We start from the raw sequence: 20,607 nt of genomic DNA, 5'->3' as shown, positions 1-20,607 counted from the left end.
GTGTTTGACCCTTGATCAAATTTACTTGATTATTTTAAATGTTTCATCTCATGGTTTTAGCTTTTCCCTTAACCTTTTTTATATTAAAAAAAAAAGTTGTAACCTTTAAGCTCATTGGCTCTAGCTTTTTTATCTTCTGTTTAAAATCTCCACTCTTTCTATTTTATAACTTCTAACCTTTATTTTTACTGGGCTTGAACAAAACTTCTATTCACCTTTTCCTTTTTAAATTGCTTTTCTAAAAGCAGGTCTCAAGCACCCATTGCCCATTTATGGATGGTTTATCGTGAATGCTTCACCAGCGGTAAATGCTATGGAAGCTCATATCTTTCATAAGGTAGACGGTACACTGCCTCAGTTTCTCAAAATGATGGTGGCGTTTTCTTTTGCCTCTTACCTTTAAACACAATACGAAAAACCACTTATTTTAGAACATATGAATCATCAACACAGTTTTCTATGAACTAAGCCAGGACCAAAATTTGGTTCTAAATAGTATGTCCCATCATTGTATCTCGAGTGGATGTTCACATAGTATTGATGAGTTGCAGAAAGAAATCCTTTTGAATATGGATTATAACCAAAGGTTTGGTTCTAATCAATTTAGTGCCATTGCTAGGAAGTTCCATGATAGAGTTATCAAGAACTGACAGCCCATTTTTTATTTACAAAGTTGTTTCGCTCTCCACGGTTCTTTGACACAGACTTCTTGAACTATTTAGTGTCTTATGGTGATATAAGTTGACAGGTGGTGTGTTAAACTTACTTTCGGGGGAGAGAGAAAGAGGTTCTGTATATTTTATAACGAGCATCATTAAGCAGGTCTCCTGGTATCCTGTTTAGACAATCAGGGTAAATGCCTTTACCTTAGCAAGCAGAAGTCAACATGAGTAATGGTTCAAAACAAACGATGTTGGCAATTTTTTTTAATTAAAAAAAGAAGCTATCATGAACATACAATTATTAGCCTTCTTCTTAAATGGGGTCACTCTAGCTTTAAAGCCTGACATGTGGGACATATAGTCTCAAGGTTTGCTCTGATGTGGTACAGAGGACTCCTTGTTCCTCTAAATGTACTTTGGCTGGTTTTCCAGCTCAGATATACCATGCAGAGAGCAGTCATTACTACCGTAGTGAAGTCAGAGTGAAGTCAGGTTTGAATTTCAGGTCTCCCAAATATTAACCGCACGGCTTTGGGAAAGTTGTTTAACCTCTCTGGGACTCAGGTTCCTCATCTACAGAATAACCACACCAGTATGTACTTCATAGGGCCATCATAAAAAGATTAAATGAGATACCACATGCAAAGTGCTTACAATCGTCCCAGGCACATAATAAATGTTCAATAAATATTGTTATAATTATCCTTTCAAAGCCACCTGAAAGAAATATGAGTAATTTTTTTACAGATATAGTACATTTCCACCTGAAGAAGTTCTTGTGTTCTTGTGAAATCTCTACTGCGTGTCTAGGTGACTGACATTCTAATCTGATGCAACTTCACACTCTATAAAGACCAATAGAAGCAAGTGTGTCATGAAGGGCATTGCAGCTTCTGATAGAGTTTGGATTTTTTCTGACAGGCATTTGGTGATTGTGAAAGTTTCTGAAGAAGGGGAGTGATGTTCTGAGCTTTGACTAGACAAGAGGAAGGATCTGAGGCACTGGGAGCATCTGGCTGGGCACAGAGGTGGATGAATGAAGAAATGAAGAAAAGGGACGCTGTCCACAAAAACTTCCATGTCAACTTTCATCTTATTTTTTTTTTAAGATTTAAAAAAAATGTTCTTTTTTTTTTTTTTTTTTTTTTTTACTTTATTTTGAAAGACAGCATGCAAGCCGGGGAAGGCAGAGAGAAAGGGAGAGAGAAAATCCCATGCAGGCTCTGTGCTGTCAGTGCAGAGCCCCACACGGGGCCTGATCCCACGAACATTGAGATTATGACCTGAGCCGAAATCAAAAGTCAGACACTTAACTGACTGAGCCACTCAGTCGCCCCTTATTATTGTTATTTTTGGGTAAATATTTCCTAAGATGGTGAATAACTGGCATCCTTGATTCTAGATTTCAGTGCAATTTGGGACTCAAAAGATATAACATTGATCTCTCTTCTCTCCACATGACCTGATGGACTTTCTTTGGCCACGTTTCCTTACAGATAACAAAAAAACAGTTACTGAGTTTGATATGTTGAGAATGCCTCAGTTTCTTTACAATCTTACTGGTGAAGTTGAAAAGATGTGGAAATTTTATAGTTGGGGGACAAAATTTAGGGATGCTTAGCATAGGAAGGTATCCTGGATTCTATGTAGTTATCTACATTTAACAAAGGTAGAAAATAGGAACGGGTACCATTAGTAACTTAGCTATGGTCACCTAATTAGTTAATGCTAGAGTTGGTAACGACATCAAGACATTCCAACATGAATGCTGAGAAACAAAGGATGTTAGGAAGAATAAAGGATGCTAGAAAGAAAACTGAAGGCTCCTTTGTTCCACATTTTATAGATGTCTTAGAAGTATTGTTCTACAATTTACAGAGGAACAACCTGAGGCCCAGAGAAATACACCATTTGAGTCATATGCCTTGTTGGTGACTCAGTCTATCCACAAACCCAGGACTCAACTTAGTCTAGTGAATTTAACCCAACTATTTCCAGACCACACCGATAATACCAACTAACCCCTTGATTAAAAAAGTCATCAATGCACATACATTTCAGAGAATTTGGACAAATGCAGTTGGTTATCATGTTCCAGGTCTGTGGATTGAAATCAATCTGGTTGATTTTCTTCTTCCTACTATAAATCGCTACTCCCACTTGAATTCAAGCATAAGGTACAAAATTAGTTTAATACATTTGAATATATGATTCATGCACTGTTACTGAGGTAAGGCAGCTTCGTATACATGAATAGTAGTTTCTGTTTAATAAGGCCTCTGTAAATCACCCTGAAAATTCTTAGAAATATTGTCCTAGGTACAAGAAGGATATGCAGTGAGTGGTGTTATCAAAAAAAAAAAAATCTTTATACCTCTTGACCCCATCTAAGTGCCTCAAGAGCCTTGTATACAGTGACTGCTCAATAAATGTTTATTGGCTGAAGTCTTCAGACGGGAACTAATTCATCTGCTCCTTCTATAGCTATCAGGTGCCTGGTATAGACACAGTAAGTGCAAAATCTCCACTACATGAGGAGGAGTAGCCCAGGAAACTGAACTTTCCATGAGCTTTTAGAATGCTCCATGAGCCGAGAGCTTCCCAAAGCTTCCACTGTACACGGATTCGAAAAGGCATTGCTGTAACAAGACCAGTAACAGCTCCAACCAGCCATTCATTTCCTCTCAGCTTGGTTTATAGGGGGCCCACTTTATTCCCCACAAACAAGCGGCTTCCGTTCAGGTCAGTTGTGCCGACATCCAGAGCACCACACCAGTTGTGCTTGGAAAGCCATCTGGCTAAGCAGTAGAGAAAACTGAGAGCCTGACACAATACAAATTGTAGCAGGTTCTGTGGATAAGACAAAGTATTTTCCTGGAGGAAACGGTGAGACGTTGTGATTTATGGACCCATCATTGTTAGCGCTCATAAGGAGAAACCTGCTGCTTTTAGACCAAAATACATGGCTCTATAGAACCGTGAGCATGGCCATAACATGAATTTGTCTGCCATCAGAGATCATGTTCTTCCTCAGGACATTTCCCTTTTTCTAGCCGGGCTGCAAGATATAATTTGCATTGCGGTGTTAATTTCTTAGATTGTAAGTCATGATTCTTCAAGATATGTCACTTCCTTCAGTAATGGCTGGTACTTTTAGATTTATCCATTCAATTAACATGAATAATCAAAGAATTTTTAAGAAAGCAAAAGTGATTTTTCCTCAAATCCCTTTAGATTTGGTAAGAAGAATCATTTGCAAAGGATTGTGCTTAAGTAGATGTTCTCCAATGCCAAAATGCTATTTTTCAAATAAAGATAAATTTTTAATGTGGAACTCTATCCTATTTGTAGCATGTAATAACTTTCATTTGAGATAATAAAAAGTAAAGAATTCCTTTTGTGCTTGGTGCTTTGATATTACTGGTCATCAATATGCGGACAGACACTTAGATATAATGTAAACATGATTTTTCTTCAAAAACTCCATGGTTTTTAAATAACTTAGAAATATGTTAATGAAATGATGTTCCAAGTTCTTTGTTAATGCAGACAATGGGCCCATTGCAATCTAGGCATCCAGCCCCATGACCAATAGCCGTCTGTGGGTTGTTACTAATGAGAGGGGGTAAGGGGACTGGTCCCGATGAGAGATCCAAATTCATGTAATAACAGGTCACCTTGTGTTTTCTCAGAATTCTAATTTAATTCTTTTTAAAGGGCCGTCTTAAATGAAAATGTCTATTTTGACAATTCATGCGTAAAATTGTTTTTAACCCCCTAAAATATCGAAAACCAAAAGAGAATCTAATTTGTGTCTGAAAAGAGCTAATATTTAAGTGTTCTATACTTTCAAAATGCCTTTTGCAAGTATTCTTCCGTTGTCCCGTTACAGCCACCATTTGAGATGCATATCATTCATTCATTCATTCATGCATCATTCATGCATCATCCCTGCACGTTTTCTCTCATTTATACTATATGTGTCAAGGGTGATTACTTGTCAGTCACTGTCGCACCACCCGTGGATATGGCAGCCAATAAAACACAAAACCCTTTGGTCCCTCTTACTAGTGGGGAAAGAGACAATAAACAACAACAAAAATAGGTAAAATATGTATTATTAGGTGTTCTTGAGTGCTAAAGAGAAACATAAAGCTGGCGTGGAGAGAATTTAAGGGGTTGTGGTTTATGATAGGGTGGCTAGGGAAAGTCTTGCTGAGAAGGTTGCATTTGATTTAAAAAAATTTTTTTTTTTAAATTTTTGAGAGAGAGAGAGAGAGAGAGGGAGACAGGCAGACAGACAGAGCATGAGCAGGGGAGGGGCACAGAGAGAGGGAGACACAGAATCTGAAGCAGGCTCCGGGCTCCAAGCTGTCAGCACAGAGCCCCACGTGGGGCTTGAAGTCCTGAACCCGGAGATCATGACCTGAGCCAAAGTCAGATGCTTAACCAACTGAGCCACCCAGGCGCCCCAAGAAGATTGCATTTGAATAAAAGCAAAGGTGGTGGGACATTGAGATGGAAAAATAATCCCAGGCAGAGGGACTAACAAATTCAAAAACCCTGAGGCAGCAGCATGACTGGTGTGCGGTGGGGACAGCAAGGAAGCCAGTGTGGCTGGCACATAGTGGGTCCTTTAAGGGGTGTGGGATGAAGGATGAGGCAGAGAGGGAGCAGGAGACCAGGGGTTACAACTTGTGGACCAGTGTACAGGCTGTGGCTTAGGCTCTGATGCGACGGAAGGTTCCGAGTAGAGCAGTGACCAGAGCTGGCTTATGCTGAACAGGATTACTCTGGGTCATGTTAGGAAACCCCCCTGCTGGGGGAGCCGGAAAGAGTCAGAATCAGAGACTAGTTTAGAAACTATTGCAGTTACCTTGGCGTGAGATGATGGAGCTCCTTTAAGCGGGAAGCAATAAAAGATGATGACAAGAAAATGGATGAACTTCTCTGCACGTTGGTTTCCACATTTATCAAGAAGGCAGAGTCACAGCTAGGGGAGTTGGGAGGTGGGCACAGTGCATGCCAGGGTCAGGCACGTGTTCGACGCCTCACAGATGGTAACTACTTCAGCCTAGGTCGGTTTACCTGGAGAGATTCCTTTCTATTTCCTCCCTGTTCATCAGCTGGTGTGGTTGTGCCTGAAGGTGCTCTTGTAATGCTGGGATTTGAAGCCTAACCTTCCCTGTACACCTTACGTCAACATTTCCCATCTGCTCCATTAAACTAGAACATTCTTTTGGACAGGTACCACACCTTATTCCTCTTACATTACCAGCACCTAACACATAGCTGGGCACACAAGAGACTGTGTAACAAGTTTGACTAGGCCTCCTGTTGAATGACCAAAGGAGAACCTGTAAGGTCAAATGGCAAATAGTTTCCCACTCATCCCTAACACGTATGTGTTATCATTATGCTTTCCTTGTTTATTTTCCATTTAAAATAATATTTAGAGGCGTGTGTGGGTGGCTCAGTCAATTGGACATCTAACTCCTGATCTTGGCTCGGGTCATGACCTAGGGTCGTGCGATGGATCCCCGCAAAGGCTCTGCACTGAGTGTGGAGTCTGCTTGGGATTCTCTATCCCTCTCCCTTTGCCCCTCCCCCCTCTCTAATAATGATAATAACAACAACAATGTTATCATTATTACTATTATTTAGAGTGATATTAATTTTCTCAGATGTAGGGAGAGAGGTGATAGTAAGAGGTCCTAAAAGAGAAAGGGCAGAAAGAACACTAGGTGAGTTTACAGAAAAATCTAGATTCTAAGCCATACCTGCCACTTAGTGAATGCGTGATCCTGAGCAAACCATTTAGCTGCTCTAAAGCCCAGATTTCACATGTGAAAATGGATGATAATTATATTTGTCCTAATTTTCCGTGTGCAGAGAATCAAATGATACCTATAACGCACATTAAAGAGCTTTGCAGCATTTCTAGGACCAAGCCATCGTAGTCCAAAAGTGCTTGTGCATTTGATAGTCATAGTCTGAGGCACACAGTAATACTCCTTTCTGCGTGCAACTGAAGAGTGAAATCCTGGATATTTGACAACTTGTAAGTAGCTCACTTTTATGATATATTGGAAATTATACGCATTCGTATGCTGTGTATTAACTCTTTTACATAGCGATTAAAAATGTAGAATCATGCCATAAAAGCTTAAACCATACTCAAGATTGCAAGCATAATTCTAATGGAGAGTATGTTAACAAGTCCACATTTGCACTTACCTCCCTGTGGAAAGAACTGTGAGTAAATCTCTTTGAAGGTTTCTTCATTAACAACACCACTGGGACATTCCTAAAGAAAGTCATAGAGAAGCAATATGAGCAAAGTGTTCATAAAACTGATTTTTTGCACATTTTGAAACAGAACTCTCTTTGCTTTGCTGTGCAAAGCAGCACCAAGGAAGTTAACCACCCATCCATTTTTTCAGAGGATAAAAGGACACAGTAAATTTCTCTTTGTTCCAGTTCTCACAGAATGAAAAAAAAAATTACAGATGTAAAAATCTTTGCATATTATAAATATTAAAGCTGGTCTGACACATTAAAGAACACACTGCTGCTTTTAAGAACACATATGCTTATTATCAACAAGGTAAGAGAAAATTACATTGTTTTTCCTAGAGCAATGATTGCAAGATGATTTGATATGCTCTTTGTTGGATTTTGGTGCTGTGTTTCTCTGGCAATTTGCTGGACCCACATAATCTGTAGTTCAGGGAGAAAATGGTGTGCTCCATTGGCTCTAAGATGACCCAAGCAGGAATAGTTCCTAATTTCTGTTAACAGTTTGTTCAGGAGTGCAAAATAACATGGATTGTAACAAATGACCTTGAGTGAGACAGGACCTCAAGATATGTTTAATTTCTGGAGAGGAGGGTCTGAAAAGAGGTTTCAATGTAAAGATTTCCCTTTTTTGGCCCATGGGTGGAGTTATTCAAGACTGATGGATACTGACCTTGGGAACTCTACTAATGTCAGATCACTGACCTGGTGGGACCAGAGGAAAAGACTACCCTTCCCAGGGTAGATTAGGCATTTTCTACAAAAGGAACTAAAATATAAAATATTAGAAGAGATCTGTGTTTGTGCTGAAAATGGGGACTAAATAAAGATCTTAAACAAAGATGAGGGCAAAACTTCTTCCACTCTCTGGAGTTAAAGAATGGTCTGGTCAGGAATCTGATGTGTAGCGACCCCTCGAGCAGTGAACACTGACAATCATGTGATAATCTGACATCACGTCACATGTGGGATGTTAATTGTACATTGAATGTGTGGAAGTGAGAAGCTCTGTCCCATCTTTTTGAGCAGCTTCTCATGGACAGTCCCGTATTATCTGAGCTCCCTTGCTTTTGGACTCATGGTGCTCCTATGCTGCCTGGCTCTCCCCAGGATTCACGGGGGAGCATCAGAGGTGTGCTAACTTCCCTGCCTTTACACGGAATATTCCATGTACTTTAAATTTGACATTGTTCCTGGGATCCTCAAAAATCATCTGATGTGGTTTTAAAGCTTCTCTTAACCCTTAAAATCACTGTCCCCTCATGAATAAACTTGATTTATTAACTTGATCTTTCTTTATTCCAATGAGCCAGTTACAGCTGTAACGTGTTTTACATGAGAAGTTTTCTATTTTCTCTCATTCATTGGTTTGAAAGGTAGGGCCTTTGATATATGAACACAATTTAAAATAATGGTTCCCATGTGAACTTGTGTTTACAGAGCTTGTCAATGCATATTTCTCCCATTTGAACGTTATAATAAACCTATAACTTAGGTATCTACATTCACTGAAGCAGAACTGGAGGTTCTGTGGTCAAGTTCCCTTTTAATCAGCTAGCCAATAGGGGAGCTGGAATGAGGGCTTGAGATTTTCCTGATTTTCCCACAAGATTTGGGATTAGATGACCCTTCTAAAAATAATCACCCCCAAGGACCTAAGAGGATTTGAGCAAAGAAAAGACAATCAAAAACGAATGAGAAGAGAAGCAAGTGAACTATTACAGTTAATTTTATGTGTCAACTTGTCTGGGTCATGATGCCCAAGTATTTGGTCAAACATTATTCTGATTATTTCTGTGAGGGAATTTTGGATAAGATTTACAGTTAGATCAGCAAACTTTGAGTGAAGCAGATTGCCCTCCATAATCTGGGTGGGCCCCATATAATCAGCTGAAGGCCTAAATAGAAGAAAGTTGGAATGCCTGGGTGGCTCAGCTGGTTGAGCATCCAACTCTTGATTTTGGCTCAGGTCATGATTTCATGGTTCATGAGTTTGAAACCCACATCTGGGGCTCTCTTCTTCTCTCTCTGCTCCTCCCTACTCTCTCTCTCTCTCTCTCTCTCTCAAAATAAATAAATAAATAACTTAAAAAGAAGAAGAAGAAGAAGAAGAAGAAGAAGAAGATCTAATCTCTTCTGAGCAAAAGGGAATCCTTCAGCACACTGCTTTCTGACCTGATTTGCAACTTCGGCTTTTCTAGGTTCTATGGCAGACTGCCTTTGGACTCAAACTACAACTTTTTCCTGAGCCTCCAGCTTGTCTGCCTCCACCATCAGATTCTGAACTGGCTAAACCACCACAATCATGTGGGTCAATTAAAATAAATCTCTTACTGTTGACATACACATCCCTTGCTTCAGCTTCTCTAGAGGATCCCAACTAAGATATAAATGAGTGAACAATCAACGGCTACAACTACAAAAGGAAAAAGAAAATGGCGTGTATCTAGCTAATCACTTGAAAGTTCTGATTCAATGACTTTCAGTTGGCAGCAACAGAACCAATTTTAAGAGTAAATAAGCACCTTGCAGTCGGGTCCTCTGACACATGGAAATTGTCATTTGTTGGCTGTTTAACTCTGAGCCATCTGCTTAGGGTGGTAAGAAGAGAGCAAATAGATGGCTGTGCCACCAGGTGGCCAACTTGTGGAAGGTCCAGCTAGAAACTTACCTGGGAGGTAGACTCTTACAAGAGATGAAGAGGGAAAGTAAAGGGCCATCTGCCCTCAGCAAACTTGTCAGCTGCCTTTGATCGCTAGATGCATTCAGTAGATATATCTTATAACATGAAATCAAATTTAGAAATTGGCTGTCTCAGATTGTTTGTTTTATGTTCCATCACACGAATAAGTCAGATAAAACCCTCTCCGCCCTCTGAAAGCTCTTGGCCAAGTTTTTGGGTGGTCATTCTCACCAGGTGAATTTGTCTTTACCCATCTTGCATTCATTACATTAATTTACACCTTTAACCAATACATATTGTATGCTGATTATTCTCACAGTTCTCAAGGAATTGGGGAAGTAGCAGTATAAACAAGTCAAAGGTCTTGCCCTCATGGGGCCTACATCAAAAAAAAAAAAAAGACAAAAGAGATAAAAGGAGATCCACAGAGTCAGGATCTTGTATTTGTTTTAAAGAGTTCTTATGGAAAAGCAATGCATTTTACGACCTTCAGGTGAGAATGATCAACTAACTTCTAGAGGGCCCTAGTGATTTACAAAATGTGCAAACGATCTATTCTCTAACTTTTCCCTCATCCCTTTTGTGGAATGGTTTCTGCACAGTAGTATCTCCACCTCTCCATCAAGAATAAATTTGATCAGGCGGTGTATACAACTAAATATATATGATCAACAATGCAGCTATATTAGGAGGTTAACTCTTGTGGCAAACAAGCCCCCAAATATAACAAGTTTAAAAGAATGTGGTGTATTTCTTGATCATCTAACCATCTAACTTGATGGTTCTCTCCAGAATCTTTAAGGGACAGAGACTAATGGAATCTTGGCCATCTTCATGTGGCTTCTAAAATCTGTGATTTTCTCATCCAGAAAGAGAAAACGATCATTGAGTAGTGTCTGTGGGAAGTGTTTATGGACTAGGTCTCTAAGTGCAGAGTGCTACGCATAATTTCCACTCTCATTTTGTTAGAAATCATTTAATGTCTACCCCAAACAACGAGACAAATCTCACGTGCCCATTCACAGATTTGGTGAATGGTTAGCAGTGTTTGTCTCAGAAGCTTATTTGAAAGATGCTCCATGGGGCACCTGGGTGACTCAGTCGGTTAAGCACCTGATTCTTGATTTCACCTCGGGTCATGATCTCACGATTGGTGAGATTGAGCCCCAAATCAGGCTCTGCACTGACAGTGCATAGCCTCCTTGGGATTCTCTCTCTTTCCTCTCTCCCTGCCCCCAACCCCTGCTCTCTCTCAAAATAAATAAATAAACTTTAAAAAATGATTATTCTGTCAAAATGTGCTGTCCACAGAAAAAAATAAGGAAATAAAATAAAAATTGCCCATAATTATACCACCGTAAAGCTATTTTGGTCATTTATCTACATATATATTAATACGCCACACAAATAAAATTGGGACAATACAAGAATATACTTTGAATCTTAATATTTTTTTAACTTAACAAAACATCCGGAACATTTTCCGTGTCATTATTTTTAATGGCTGCGTAATTATGTGTCCACTGAATTTCCCATATTGTTGGATATTGAGGGGATTTTAGCATTGGGGGACTATATAGGAATAATGATGTAATTAATATTTTAGCACATACATCTGATTGCACCTATAGTTCTTTTTTTATGAATAATCCAGAAGGAGAATCATGAGACCAAAAGGTTTAAACCATTTTAAGGCTCTTCATATGAACAGCCATATTGCTTTCCAGAAAGACTGCATCAATATATACCACCACTGCTGGTTTAGGAGAAAGCTTCACATCTAGACAGGCTGCTGACCAGAATCACATGGGGATTTGACATGCTCCAAATCCCACGACAAATAGCAATAATTTGCTTCCCTTGTGAATCTAATCATCATTCTGGAAAATACCAGTGGACATCAGGCATTTATACAGATCCCTCTGAGGGACAAAGGGATGTGTGTGTTTTTTGTGCAGATGAGGATGCATTTTTTTAAATTAATGGTTTTTTTATTATAATTTTTCATTTTTTTTAACATGTATTTATTTTTGAGAGACAGAGACAGAGCACAGGGCAGCGAGGGGCAGAGAGAGCAAGGGAGACACAGAATTCAAGCAGGCTCCAGGCTCTGGGCTGTCAGCACAGAGCCTGCCGTGGGGCTTGAACTCATGAGCTGTGAGATCATGACCTGAGCCGAAGATGGGACGCTCAACTGACTGAGCCACCCAGGCGCCCCGATGAGGATGCTTTAATGGCAATCTGCTGAACCCCATTACCACAGTCATAACTATGTATCGAGCACATATTCAATGCCTTCTTACATACATTATTTCTTCTAACATTTTCACTAACCCTGAAAGGTGGTGATTAGAGATGAGGAAAGTGAAAGTTGAGAAATAACAATTAAGTAACTTGTTGGAGTCACAGTTTTACAGACTCATCCATTGGTTAATTCTTTCAACAAATAGTTATTTAGAACATTCTATGCCTCAGGCACTGTTCTAGGCACTGAGGAGTTTAAAAAAGTTCCAGTTTTGCTCTTATAGAATTTAAAGTTCAGTGGAATCAAACTCATACTTCCCTAACCTTTAATTGTGATGTTGTCTTGCCTTCTGGATTATTATCTTTTTTTTTCTACCAGGACTTAAGAAATGGCCTTCTGGTGAGCCATCCGTGTAAACACTTACTTTGGGAAGACGCACAGTGGTTTCTGTTCCCAGAGACCACCTATCATGGTTGTGTTGAAGGCAACACCATGTAAAAGGAAGCCATTCAATCAAAACTGGGGATATTGGTTACAAATATATATATATATATATATATATATATATACACATGTACACACGCACATACACACACATATACACACACATACACGTATATAGTGAATTACACTTTGTTTGATTTGTGGCAAAGGTTGTGTTTCTCTTTTTTTGAGAAATCATTGCCTTTAGTCCAACAAGGGTCTGTATACCTTCCTCCTCACCATATACAAGTTACTCTAATTATGAATGGCTAGACACTAAAGTGCTCTGGAAAAAGTTCCAGTGTTTAGGACAGGTTAAATGAACTACTTCATCAAGTGTCAAGGAGCTAGAGTTTCCCGGCAGTTTCTGGCTGCCACATTAATCTGCTATGACCAGCGAGATGTTCCTTTATTGCTCCTTAAACCCCTCACTATGATATGATCAGTATGCAATAAATGTAGATTGAGATTTTCTTAGCACACAACTGCCATACATTTGTCAGCTGGTGAAAAGACACTTGCCTTTTGGGGCCTTCCAGATGCATTCCTTGATGATCCATTTCAATTCCTTTGGATAGTGTCCTGATACACGTGAGGGCCCAAATCAGTTGCAAATGTATGATGAATATTTTGCTACTGCTAACGTCAATGCTAATGAAGTAGTGATTTTTTTTTTTAATTTTTTTTTCAACATTTTTAATTTATTTTTGGGACAGAGAGAGACAGAGCATGAACGGGGGAGGGGCAGAGAGAGAGGGAGACACAGAATCGGAAACAGGCTCCAGGCTCCGAGCCATCAGCCCAGAGCCTGACGCGGGGCTCCAACTCACGGACCGCGAGATCGTGACCTGGCTGAAGTCGGACGCTTAACCGCCTGCGCCACCCAGGCGCCCCATGAAGTAGTGATTTTGATAACAATTAACATGATGATGATGGTGATGATGATAAGCAAATACGTCCGAGCCCTTTCTATGTTCCAAGCATTGTATTAAATGCTTTATGTCGATAGATGCTAGCATACCTCCATTTTTCAGATAAGCAAACACCCTTCAATACAAAGTGACCATTAGAAAATGGCAGATTAGTCTCTTGATCAGAATCCAGAAATGTGAATGTTTAGGCAACTTTAGAGAAAACCCAGTTCAGTGACTTCATTTTATTATTATTTTTTTAAATGTTTATTTATTTTTGAGAGAGAAGGAGAGACCGAGTGTGAGCAGGGGAGGGCCAGAGAGAGAGAGAGGGAGACACAGAATCCGAAGCAGGCTCCAGGCTCTGAGCTGTCAGCATAGAACCTGACACAAGGCTCCAACTCATGAACCGTGAGATCCCGACCTGAGCCAGAGTCAGACGCTTAACCGAGTGAGCCACCCAGGCGCCCCTCAATGGCTTCATTTTAAATGTGAGGAGATGAGGCTGAGGTTATAGGAATTGCCCATTAGCACACGGAGGGCTGCTGAGCCTTCTTGCGTCTGGGTTTCCTGAGGTCTAGGCTCCTGCATGGATTTCAGAAACCCCTTCATGTCCAAACAATAGCTGGCATGTTCTGCCTGGCAGTATTTAGAATAATCTAGTGAAATGCTTGTGCTTCTGGGCTCTGAACTTAAGTATAACTGGATTGAACCCCTATTCTGCCACTGCAAAGCTATATAGCTGTGGATAAATGGTTTAGTCTGAGTCTCATTGCCTTCCCCTCTATTATGGGGATAACGATTGACATCAGTGTGCTGTTAAGAGAATTAATAAGATACTGTATGTTCTGCGATTATCTTAACGCCTTCTTTGTATATTTGCTCATTAAATAGGAGTCGTGAGTATGGTAGTAACAATCTCAAACTTGGTAAGCAGAACTCCATTACACACAGTGTAGCATCAGTGCAGAGATACCAGAGTTAACTGGTATTCATCAAAGTAGTTGAACCTAGTATAGTTCAGGTCTGACACAATGCAATGAGCCTATAGGGGCTCCTGGGTGGCTCGGTTGGTTAAGCGTCCAACTTCAGCCCAGGTCATGATCTCACAGTTTGTGGGCTCGAGCCCCGCGTCGGGCTCTGTGCTGACAGCTCCGAGCCAGGAGCCTGCTTTGGATTCTGTGTCTCCCTCTATCTCGGCCCCTCACCTGCTTGTGCTCTGCCTCTCAAAACTAAATGAACATTACAAAAATTTAAAAAATGTAATGCAACGAGCTTACAGCAAATATGAGTTATGTTTCCTCCTCTAGCACTATAAATTGAACCAACTCCAATATCATCAGGGTTCACCCTCAAGGGCAGGGAAATACTGCAACTGTAGATGACAGCTGAGAAGAATAAAGGCCATTATATCGGAAATAAATGTTAGTAGAACCCCAGAGAACTTTTATTCATTGATTTAGAGAAAAGTTGCCCCTGGACATACTTAGACGAGTACGTTAGAAATGCAGCAGTCCATGAAACATGTTGGGAACGGTGATTTGGAAAGAGATCCATGCACGGGTCGGAAATTGCTAAAGGAATTATTTTCTTTTAAAAAATTTTTTAAAAACGTGTATTTATTTTGAGAGGCAGAGTACGAGCAGGGGAGGGGCAGAGAGAGAGGAAGACACAGAATCTGAAGCAGGCTCCAGGCTCCCAGCTGTCAGCACAGAGCCCAATGCGGGGCTCCAACTCACAAACCGTGAGATCATGACTTGAGGTAAAATCAGACAACCGACTGAGCCACCCAGGCGCCCCTAAGCATCCATATGTTTCATCAACTCTCACAACTACTTCTGCTGCTAAGTAGAGTATAGTTGGTGGCGGCTGTGAGGTGCTTCCACTGAAAATCCTCAGTTTCTACCAACAGAAATGTCATGGCATCCTTGTTTTTTCCGACAGCTGTTCTTTCAGTTATTCTCCAGAGGAAGTCGACTGACACCTGTTTGAGAAGTAGGATCAGCAGACTGTGGACAGAATTACACAAACAGAACACAAAGGCTGGGCACCGGACACTCAGATCAGAGCAAAGAAAGAGGAGGGCTCGTATCACTACCCAAATCAGGTGAGTCTCCATCCATTCATTCCTCTGGTAAGGAGAGCTGGCAGTTAAGTTGGCACTTCTTAGAGGAAGTTACCTTCTTAAGCAGTACACTTCCTGTTACCACACTTAACGTGACTGTGTGCAAGGTCAGAAGCAAAGACTAGCGAGCATCGGGACGCGTAGAAGGATTCGGGGTGACAACTCAGGAGATACACAGAAAGGGAACAGCTGAAGCAGATAAGGCAAGGCAGACAGGATTTCATGTGTGGTAGACTCCAGGGCGATTGATCAACAAGTTCTTCCTGCTTCGGAACATGTGGAAAGATTGCATTTGATGGGCCCCTAATGGTTGGGTGGGACCACATGACACATTCTGTCCAATGAATGGAAAGGAGAAGTGATACTGTGATATTGTAATTTATAATAAGAAATATATATTTGGTCTTTGTCCCTGGCACAGAGCTGCTAAAACCACTGGATTTTCCTAGGTTGAGAGAGATAAAAGTCTCTCCTGTTATGTTAATGAGGTGACTTCTGGACCCCACCTGACAATGGGGGCTGGTTGCCCTGGGAGCCAGCCATATGATTAGAAGGTTGGAACTTTCACTTCCACATGTCTGACATCTGGGGAAGGAAGAGGGGCTAAAGGTTGGGTATAATCACCAATGATCAATGATTTTTTCAATTGTGCCTATGTAACGAAGCCTCCATAAAACCCCCAAAGGACAAAGATCAGAGAACTGGGTTAGTGAGCATATGGAGATTTGGGGAGAGTGGCATGCTTGGAGCTGGCATGGAAACTGTCCTATGCATCTCTTCTGCCTGGCTGTTCGAATTAAGTTGGATTGTAGAACACCAAGATGGTGTTGGAGAATTGCCTGGTAGTGTGGGGAGTCTCCTATAGGGGAATTCCTGATCAATTCCTGATCACATCAGAATTGTGATCAGACCATTTTAGACACATCACTTTTGGGAAACAGCGTATAATTGCAGATGCCAGACGTGCCAGAGCTCTCTTTTCTTTCTGCCTTGGCAATCATGTGCAAGATGGTGGCTGCTCCATTAACAAAAGTCCTTAAAGGACATCTATGAGCAAAATACCCTTGCTGAGCAGAGATGAACACGGAGAATGAATGAGAAGTACATCTTTTAACATTTGTAGTCACTGCGATTCTGTTACTAAATAATATTCTGACTGATACACGAGGAGAGGACAGAAAAGTCATTCTTCCCTTTTCCATAATAGCTAAATAATTTTATTGGTTACATGGTGAGGAGGTATTTGAAATTTATCTGAGAACTTACGTGTATATACTTGTTTATACCTAAGTGAATTTAATAATAAACTATGAAGTTTTTATTTTGAGTATGAATCCAACAGTTTACTAATTATTTGCTATTTTACAAAGTCATAATTTAAAACTACTTTCAAATGACCACTATGTTTACCACATGGACTCTATTAGAGTTAAGATTCTGGTGCCTGCAGTGCTCCCAAATCAGATAAGAAGACTCCTTACAGAGGATGCTTTAACAAGTGTATTTTTGTCCAGCTGTGTTCTATGCTACAGATATATCATAACATTTGGGAATGATATACTAGCTTTTTATTTTCTTCATTTTCAAGATGTGAACATCTCAAGCTGAGTTATAGCATAATTGTTTCATAGCCAAGAAAACTGTTTATCCTTTGAGATTTTCTTTCGGATTTCCCATTGATTAGTTGACTAAACTGTTGAAAGAAAACACCACACCACCTCCCGTAGGGATTACTTTCACAAGACAGAATGAACTCACTGATACAATAAGTATGAAGGATGGAACGTTTCATTTTCAGCGATCGGCAATAGGAAAGCATGACTCTTTACATATTATTGTGCCCTGTTTAATTCCTAATCCAAATGGGAAAGCATACGTTCTTTTAAATTAAATTCCACTCCCGGGGCGTCTGAGTGGCTCAGTCAAGCATCCAACTTCTTCTCAGGTCATGATCTCATGGTTCGTGGGTTCAAGCCCTGTGTTGGGTTCTGTGCTTACAGCTCAGAGCCTGGAGCCTGCTTTGGATTCTGTGTCTCCTCTCTCTCTGCTCCTCCCCTGCCAGTCTCTCTCTCTCTCTCTCTCTCTCTCTCTCTCTTTCTCGAAAATTAATAAACCTTAAAAAAATTTAAAAAATTAAATTTCACTCCCCACTTCCCTCATTAGGAATGGGGTTGCTCTGAAAAGTCATTCTCTGAGTAGCATGACAATTTAAACATGCCCTGGCATGTTTATGCCATGTTTATTTCACAACGATAGGGGAATTTCAAAATTTAAATGGTGTTATGTCATGACTTGTACTGTTGATAGCCCCAGATTCTATATGTGGAATTCTCTGTTCCCCTGAGACTTGGTAAATACCCTGGAGGCAAGGATTGATCTTTATACAACCCAGCAATGTTTAGAACAGAGAATATTAAAAATGTTTACCTGGAATGGATAAACACTCAACCAGCTCCTAGTTTTTTTTCTTTAAGTAGGCTCTATGCCCAAAGTAGGGCTTAAACTCATGACCCGAAGATCAGGAATCCCATGCTCTACTGACTCATCCTGCTAGCTGCCCCTCAACTAGCTCTTAGCTTTTAAGAAATTAGAAAATAAATTTGCTCTGGGAGTTTCCTTGAAAAACTTGAGTGCAAATTTTTGGAACCCCATGCACTCCCCAACATTTTGTCCCCTGTAATTTGCCTGTTCTTCTGTATCCGGTTTGCTGAGGAACACTTTTGATGTCTTGTGCTGTGTTACGCGAAGTCATCTCTTTCTTTTATACACACATCCGTCTGTAACCACCACTATGGACAATTAAATGGTTACGAAGAATTTTTGAGATCAAAATCTTGTTTCCACTGCCCAACCCTCATTACTGCTTATCATAAACATGTTCACAGAAATTAAGAGGAGACCACTAGGGTCAGGGGAAAAAAAAAACACCAAACTTATTTCAACAAGAATTGTAAAATCCTTACCGTAGTCAACCATCGGGCTGCAAAAAGCTCACTTAAAATAATAGGTTGGCCCTTCAGTTGATAAAAGTTGATCACTAAGAACTAGAACTGGTTTTAAATTTCTGTTCTAGTGTCATTTATTATCTCCCAATCGAAGTTTCCTCACCTGTAAAATGACCTCTAAGAAATACTGACATCACATGTAAAAAAAAAACAACTGAAAATTAAAATAGACACTGTATAAAAAAAGAAAAAAAACATTAGGATACAACCAACATGATGGGTATATTTTGCTGCTTTCAAAATTTGCATTAAGAACCTTCTGTAGTCTCCGAATACACTCTTTGGGTTAAATATAAATTTCATATCAGAAAAAAAAAAGGTGGAGAAAGACTTCTCTCCATAATGCTGGAAAAGAGATAAGTGCTGGGTGAGAGCAAAGATTCAATTCAGGGGATGACTGGGTGGCTTAGTCAGTTAAGCGTCCGACTTCTGCTCAGGTCATGATCTTGTGGTTCACGAGTTCAAGCCCCGTGTTGGGCTCTGTGCTGACAGCTCAGAACCTGGAGCCTGCTTCAGATTCTGTGTCTTCCTCTTTCTCTGCCCCTCCCTTGCTCACGCTGAGTCTCTCTCTCTCTCTCTCTCTCTCTCAGAAATAAATAAATATATATATATATATATATATATATATATATATATATATATATAAAAGAGATTCAATTCAGCTACTTGAGCATAAGGATATAGGTACATTCTGAGCCCAGTGATGTTCCAGTCATCCAGGGTGAAGGAGAAATCCCAGGCACAAGGCAAATTTTCTCCACACCTCAAACTCTCTTAAGTATAAGGAAGAGGGAAAAGACAGATTTACAGTTTAAAACAAAACAAAACAAAACAAAACAAAAAACCCAAACAAACAAACAAACAAAACAGCTCAAGTTCCAATTCTGCTAACAAAGATTTCACTGAAATATCCCAGGCTCTAAGTCTCAGTCAATGAAATGTAGAAAGTAATAGAATCTTATAGTGAGGAAATGATAACTCATTGGCATTGTGTATATAAAGATCCTAGTACTACTCTAGAAACTGCAAATATTGGTATCTTTTAACATTCCCGAAGTCACTTATGCTCATTTTGCAAAAATTAAGTTGCCCAAATTTTGCAAGAAAAGGCTTTCTGGGATCAGGCCCAAGTTTTAAACGTTTATTAGAATGCATGAAGTTATTTGATTTACGAGTCTTCAGAAAAGGATTTCCTCAATTACATGCAAAGAGAGAGTTCCTTTGGGCAAGGCTCATTTTGTCAATTCTGACACAGTTAAGTTCTGCAGGTATCTAAAACCATTGTGGGGGAGGAGACGACAGTGCATGGAGAGAAGTCCTGAGTATTAGTTTTCTATTGCTGTATGAAAATTTCCAGAAACTTAGTGACTTAAAACAACACATGTTTATGATCTCAGTTGTGTGGGACAAGAGTCTGTCGTGGCTCAGCTGTGTTCTTTACTCAGGGTCTCACGCTCCACATGTCGGTTGCCTGGTTCTCCTCTGGGCCTTGCGGGGCTCCTCTCGGCCCATGCAGATTGTTGGCAGAATTCTGTTTCTTCGGGTTGTAGGACTGAGGTCCCCTTTATCTTGTGAGCTATTCGCTGGGTGACTTGCTTGGCTTCTTTCTCCTGAGTTCAAATTTCCCTTATCTTTGAAAGGGGCTCATGTGAATAGATCAGACCCACAAGGATCATCTCTGTATCTTAAGTTCAACTGATAGGGGATCTTAATTACACCTGTAAAATCTCTTCAGGGCAATAACTTGCTTAGTGTTTAGTTGAATAACCAGGAGACAGGTATCATGAGCAGGGCCATCTTTAGAGGTCTGCCAACCACAGTCTGCTTCTTCTCAATGTGGTTTCACAGCAGTTTCTGCCTAACAGTCTTTTCTACAGGAGAACTCACTACTTGGAACCCTGGTTTGACAACACTGGAAAGGAATCTACCCTGTGTAGGCTGTATTTAGCAGTGTAGAGGACCAGCAGTGACTGCAAAATTGAATATTCTTTTTATGAATGTTGTGAATAACATTCCATCTGCTGAGGGGGTGCCCTGCCCTTATTTATTTCTGCTCTATATCACCAAGGTCATTATGCAGATTTTATGAATTGATTAGATCACTTTCAAATTGGCATGACATCAGCCTAATGATATTGAAAAAAGAAACACAACTGAATAAAAGAAAATTCTACTTAAAAGAAATGTGCAATGTTT

At 40.2% G+C, this 20,607-nt stretch overlaps 1 protein-coding gene across 3 annotated transcripts in view; it reads right to left on the bottom strand.

Moving 5' to 3' along the window:
- KCNIP4 (potassium voltage-gated channel interacting protein 4) overlaps positions 1 to 20,607 on the bottom strand; it is a 543,363-nt gene that overhangs the window by 27,315 nt on the left and 495,441 nt on the right. For all 3 annotated transcript variants that reach the window (XM_058722968.1, XM_058722967.1, XM_058722966.1), the window contains exon 3: positions 6,900 to 6,969. In XM_058722968.1, the coding sequence (XP_058578951.1) occupies positions 6,900 to 6,969 (70 nt within the window). The remainder of the gene's footprint in view (positions 1 to 6,899; positions 6,970 to 20,607) is intronic.

The sequence above is a fragment of the Neofelis nebulosa genome, chromosome 3 (genome assembly GCF_028018385.1).
Source record: "Neofelis nebulosa isolate mNeoNeb1 chromosome 3, mNeoNeb1.pri, whole genome shotgun sequence".
Classification (NCBI taxonomy): Eukaryota; Metazoa; Chordata; class Mammalia; order Carnivora; family Felidae; genus Neofelis; species Neofelis nebulosa.
The sequence above is the reverse complement of the archived record's forward strand: the minus strand, read 5'-3'. Positions and strand labels throughout refer to the sequence as shown.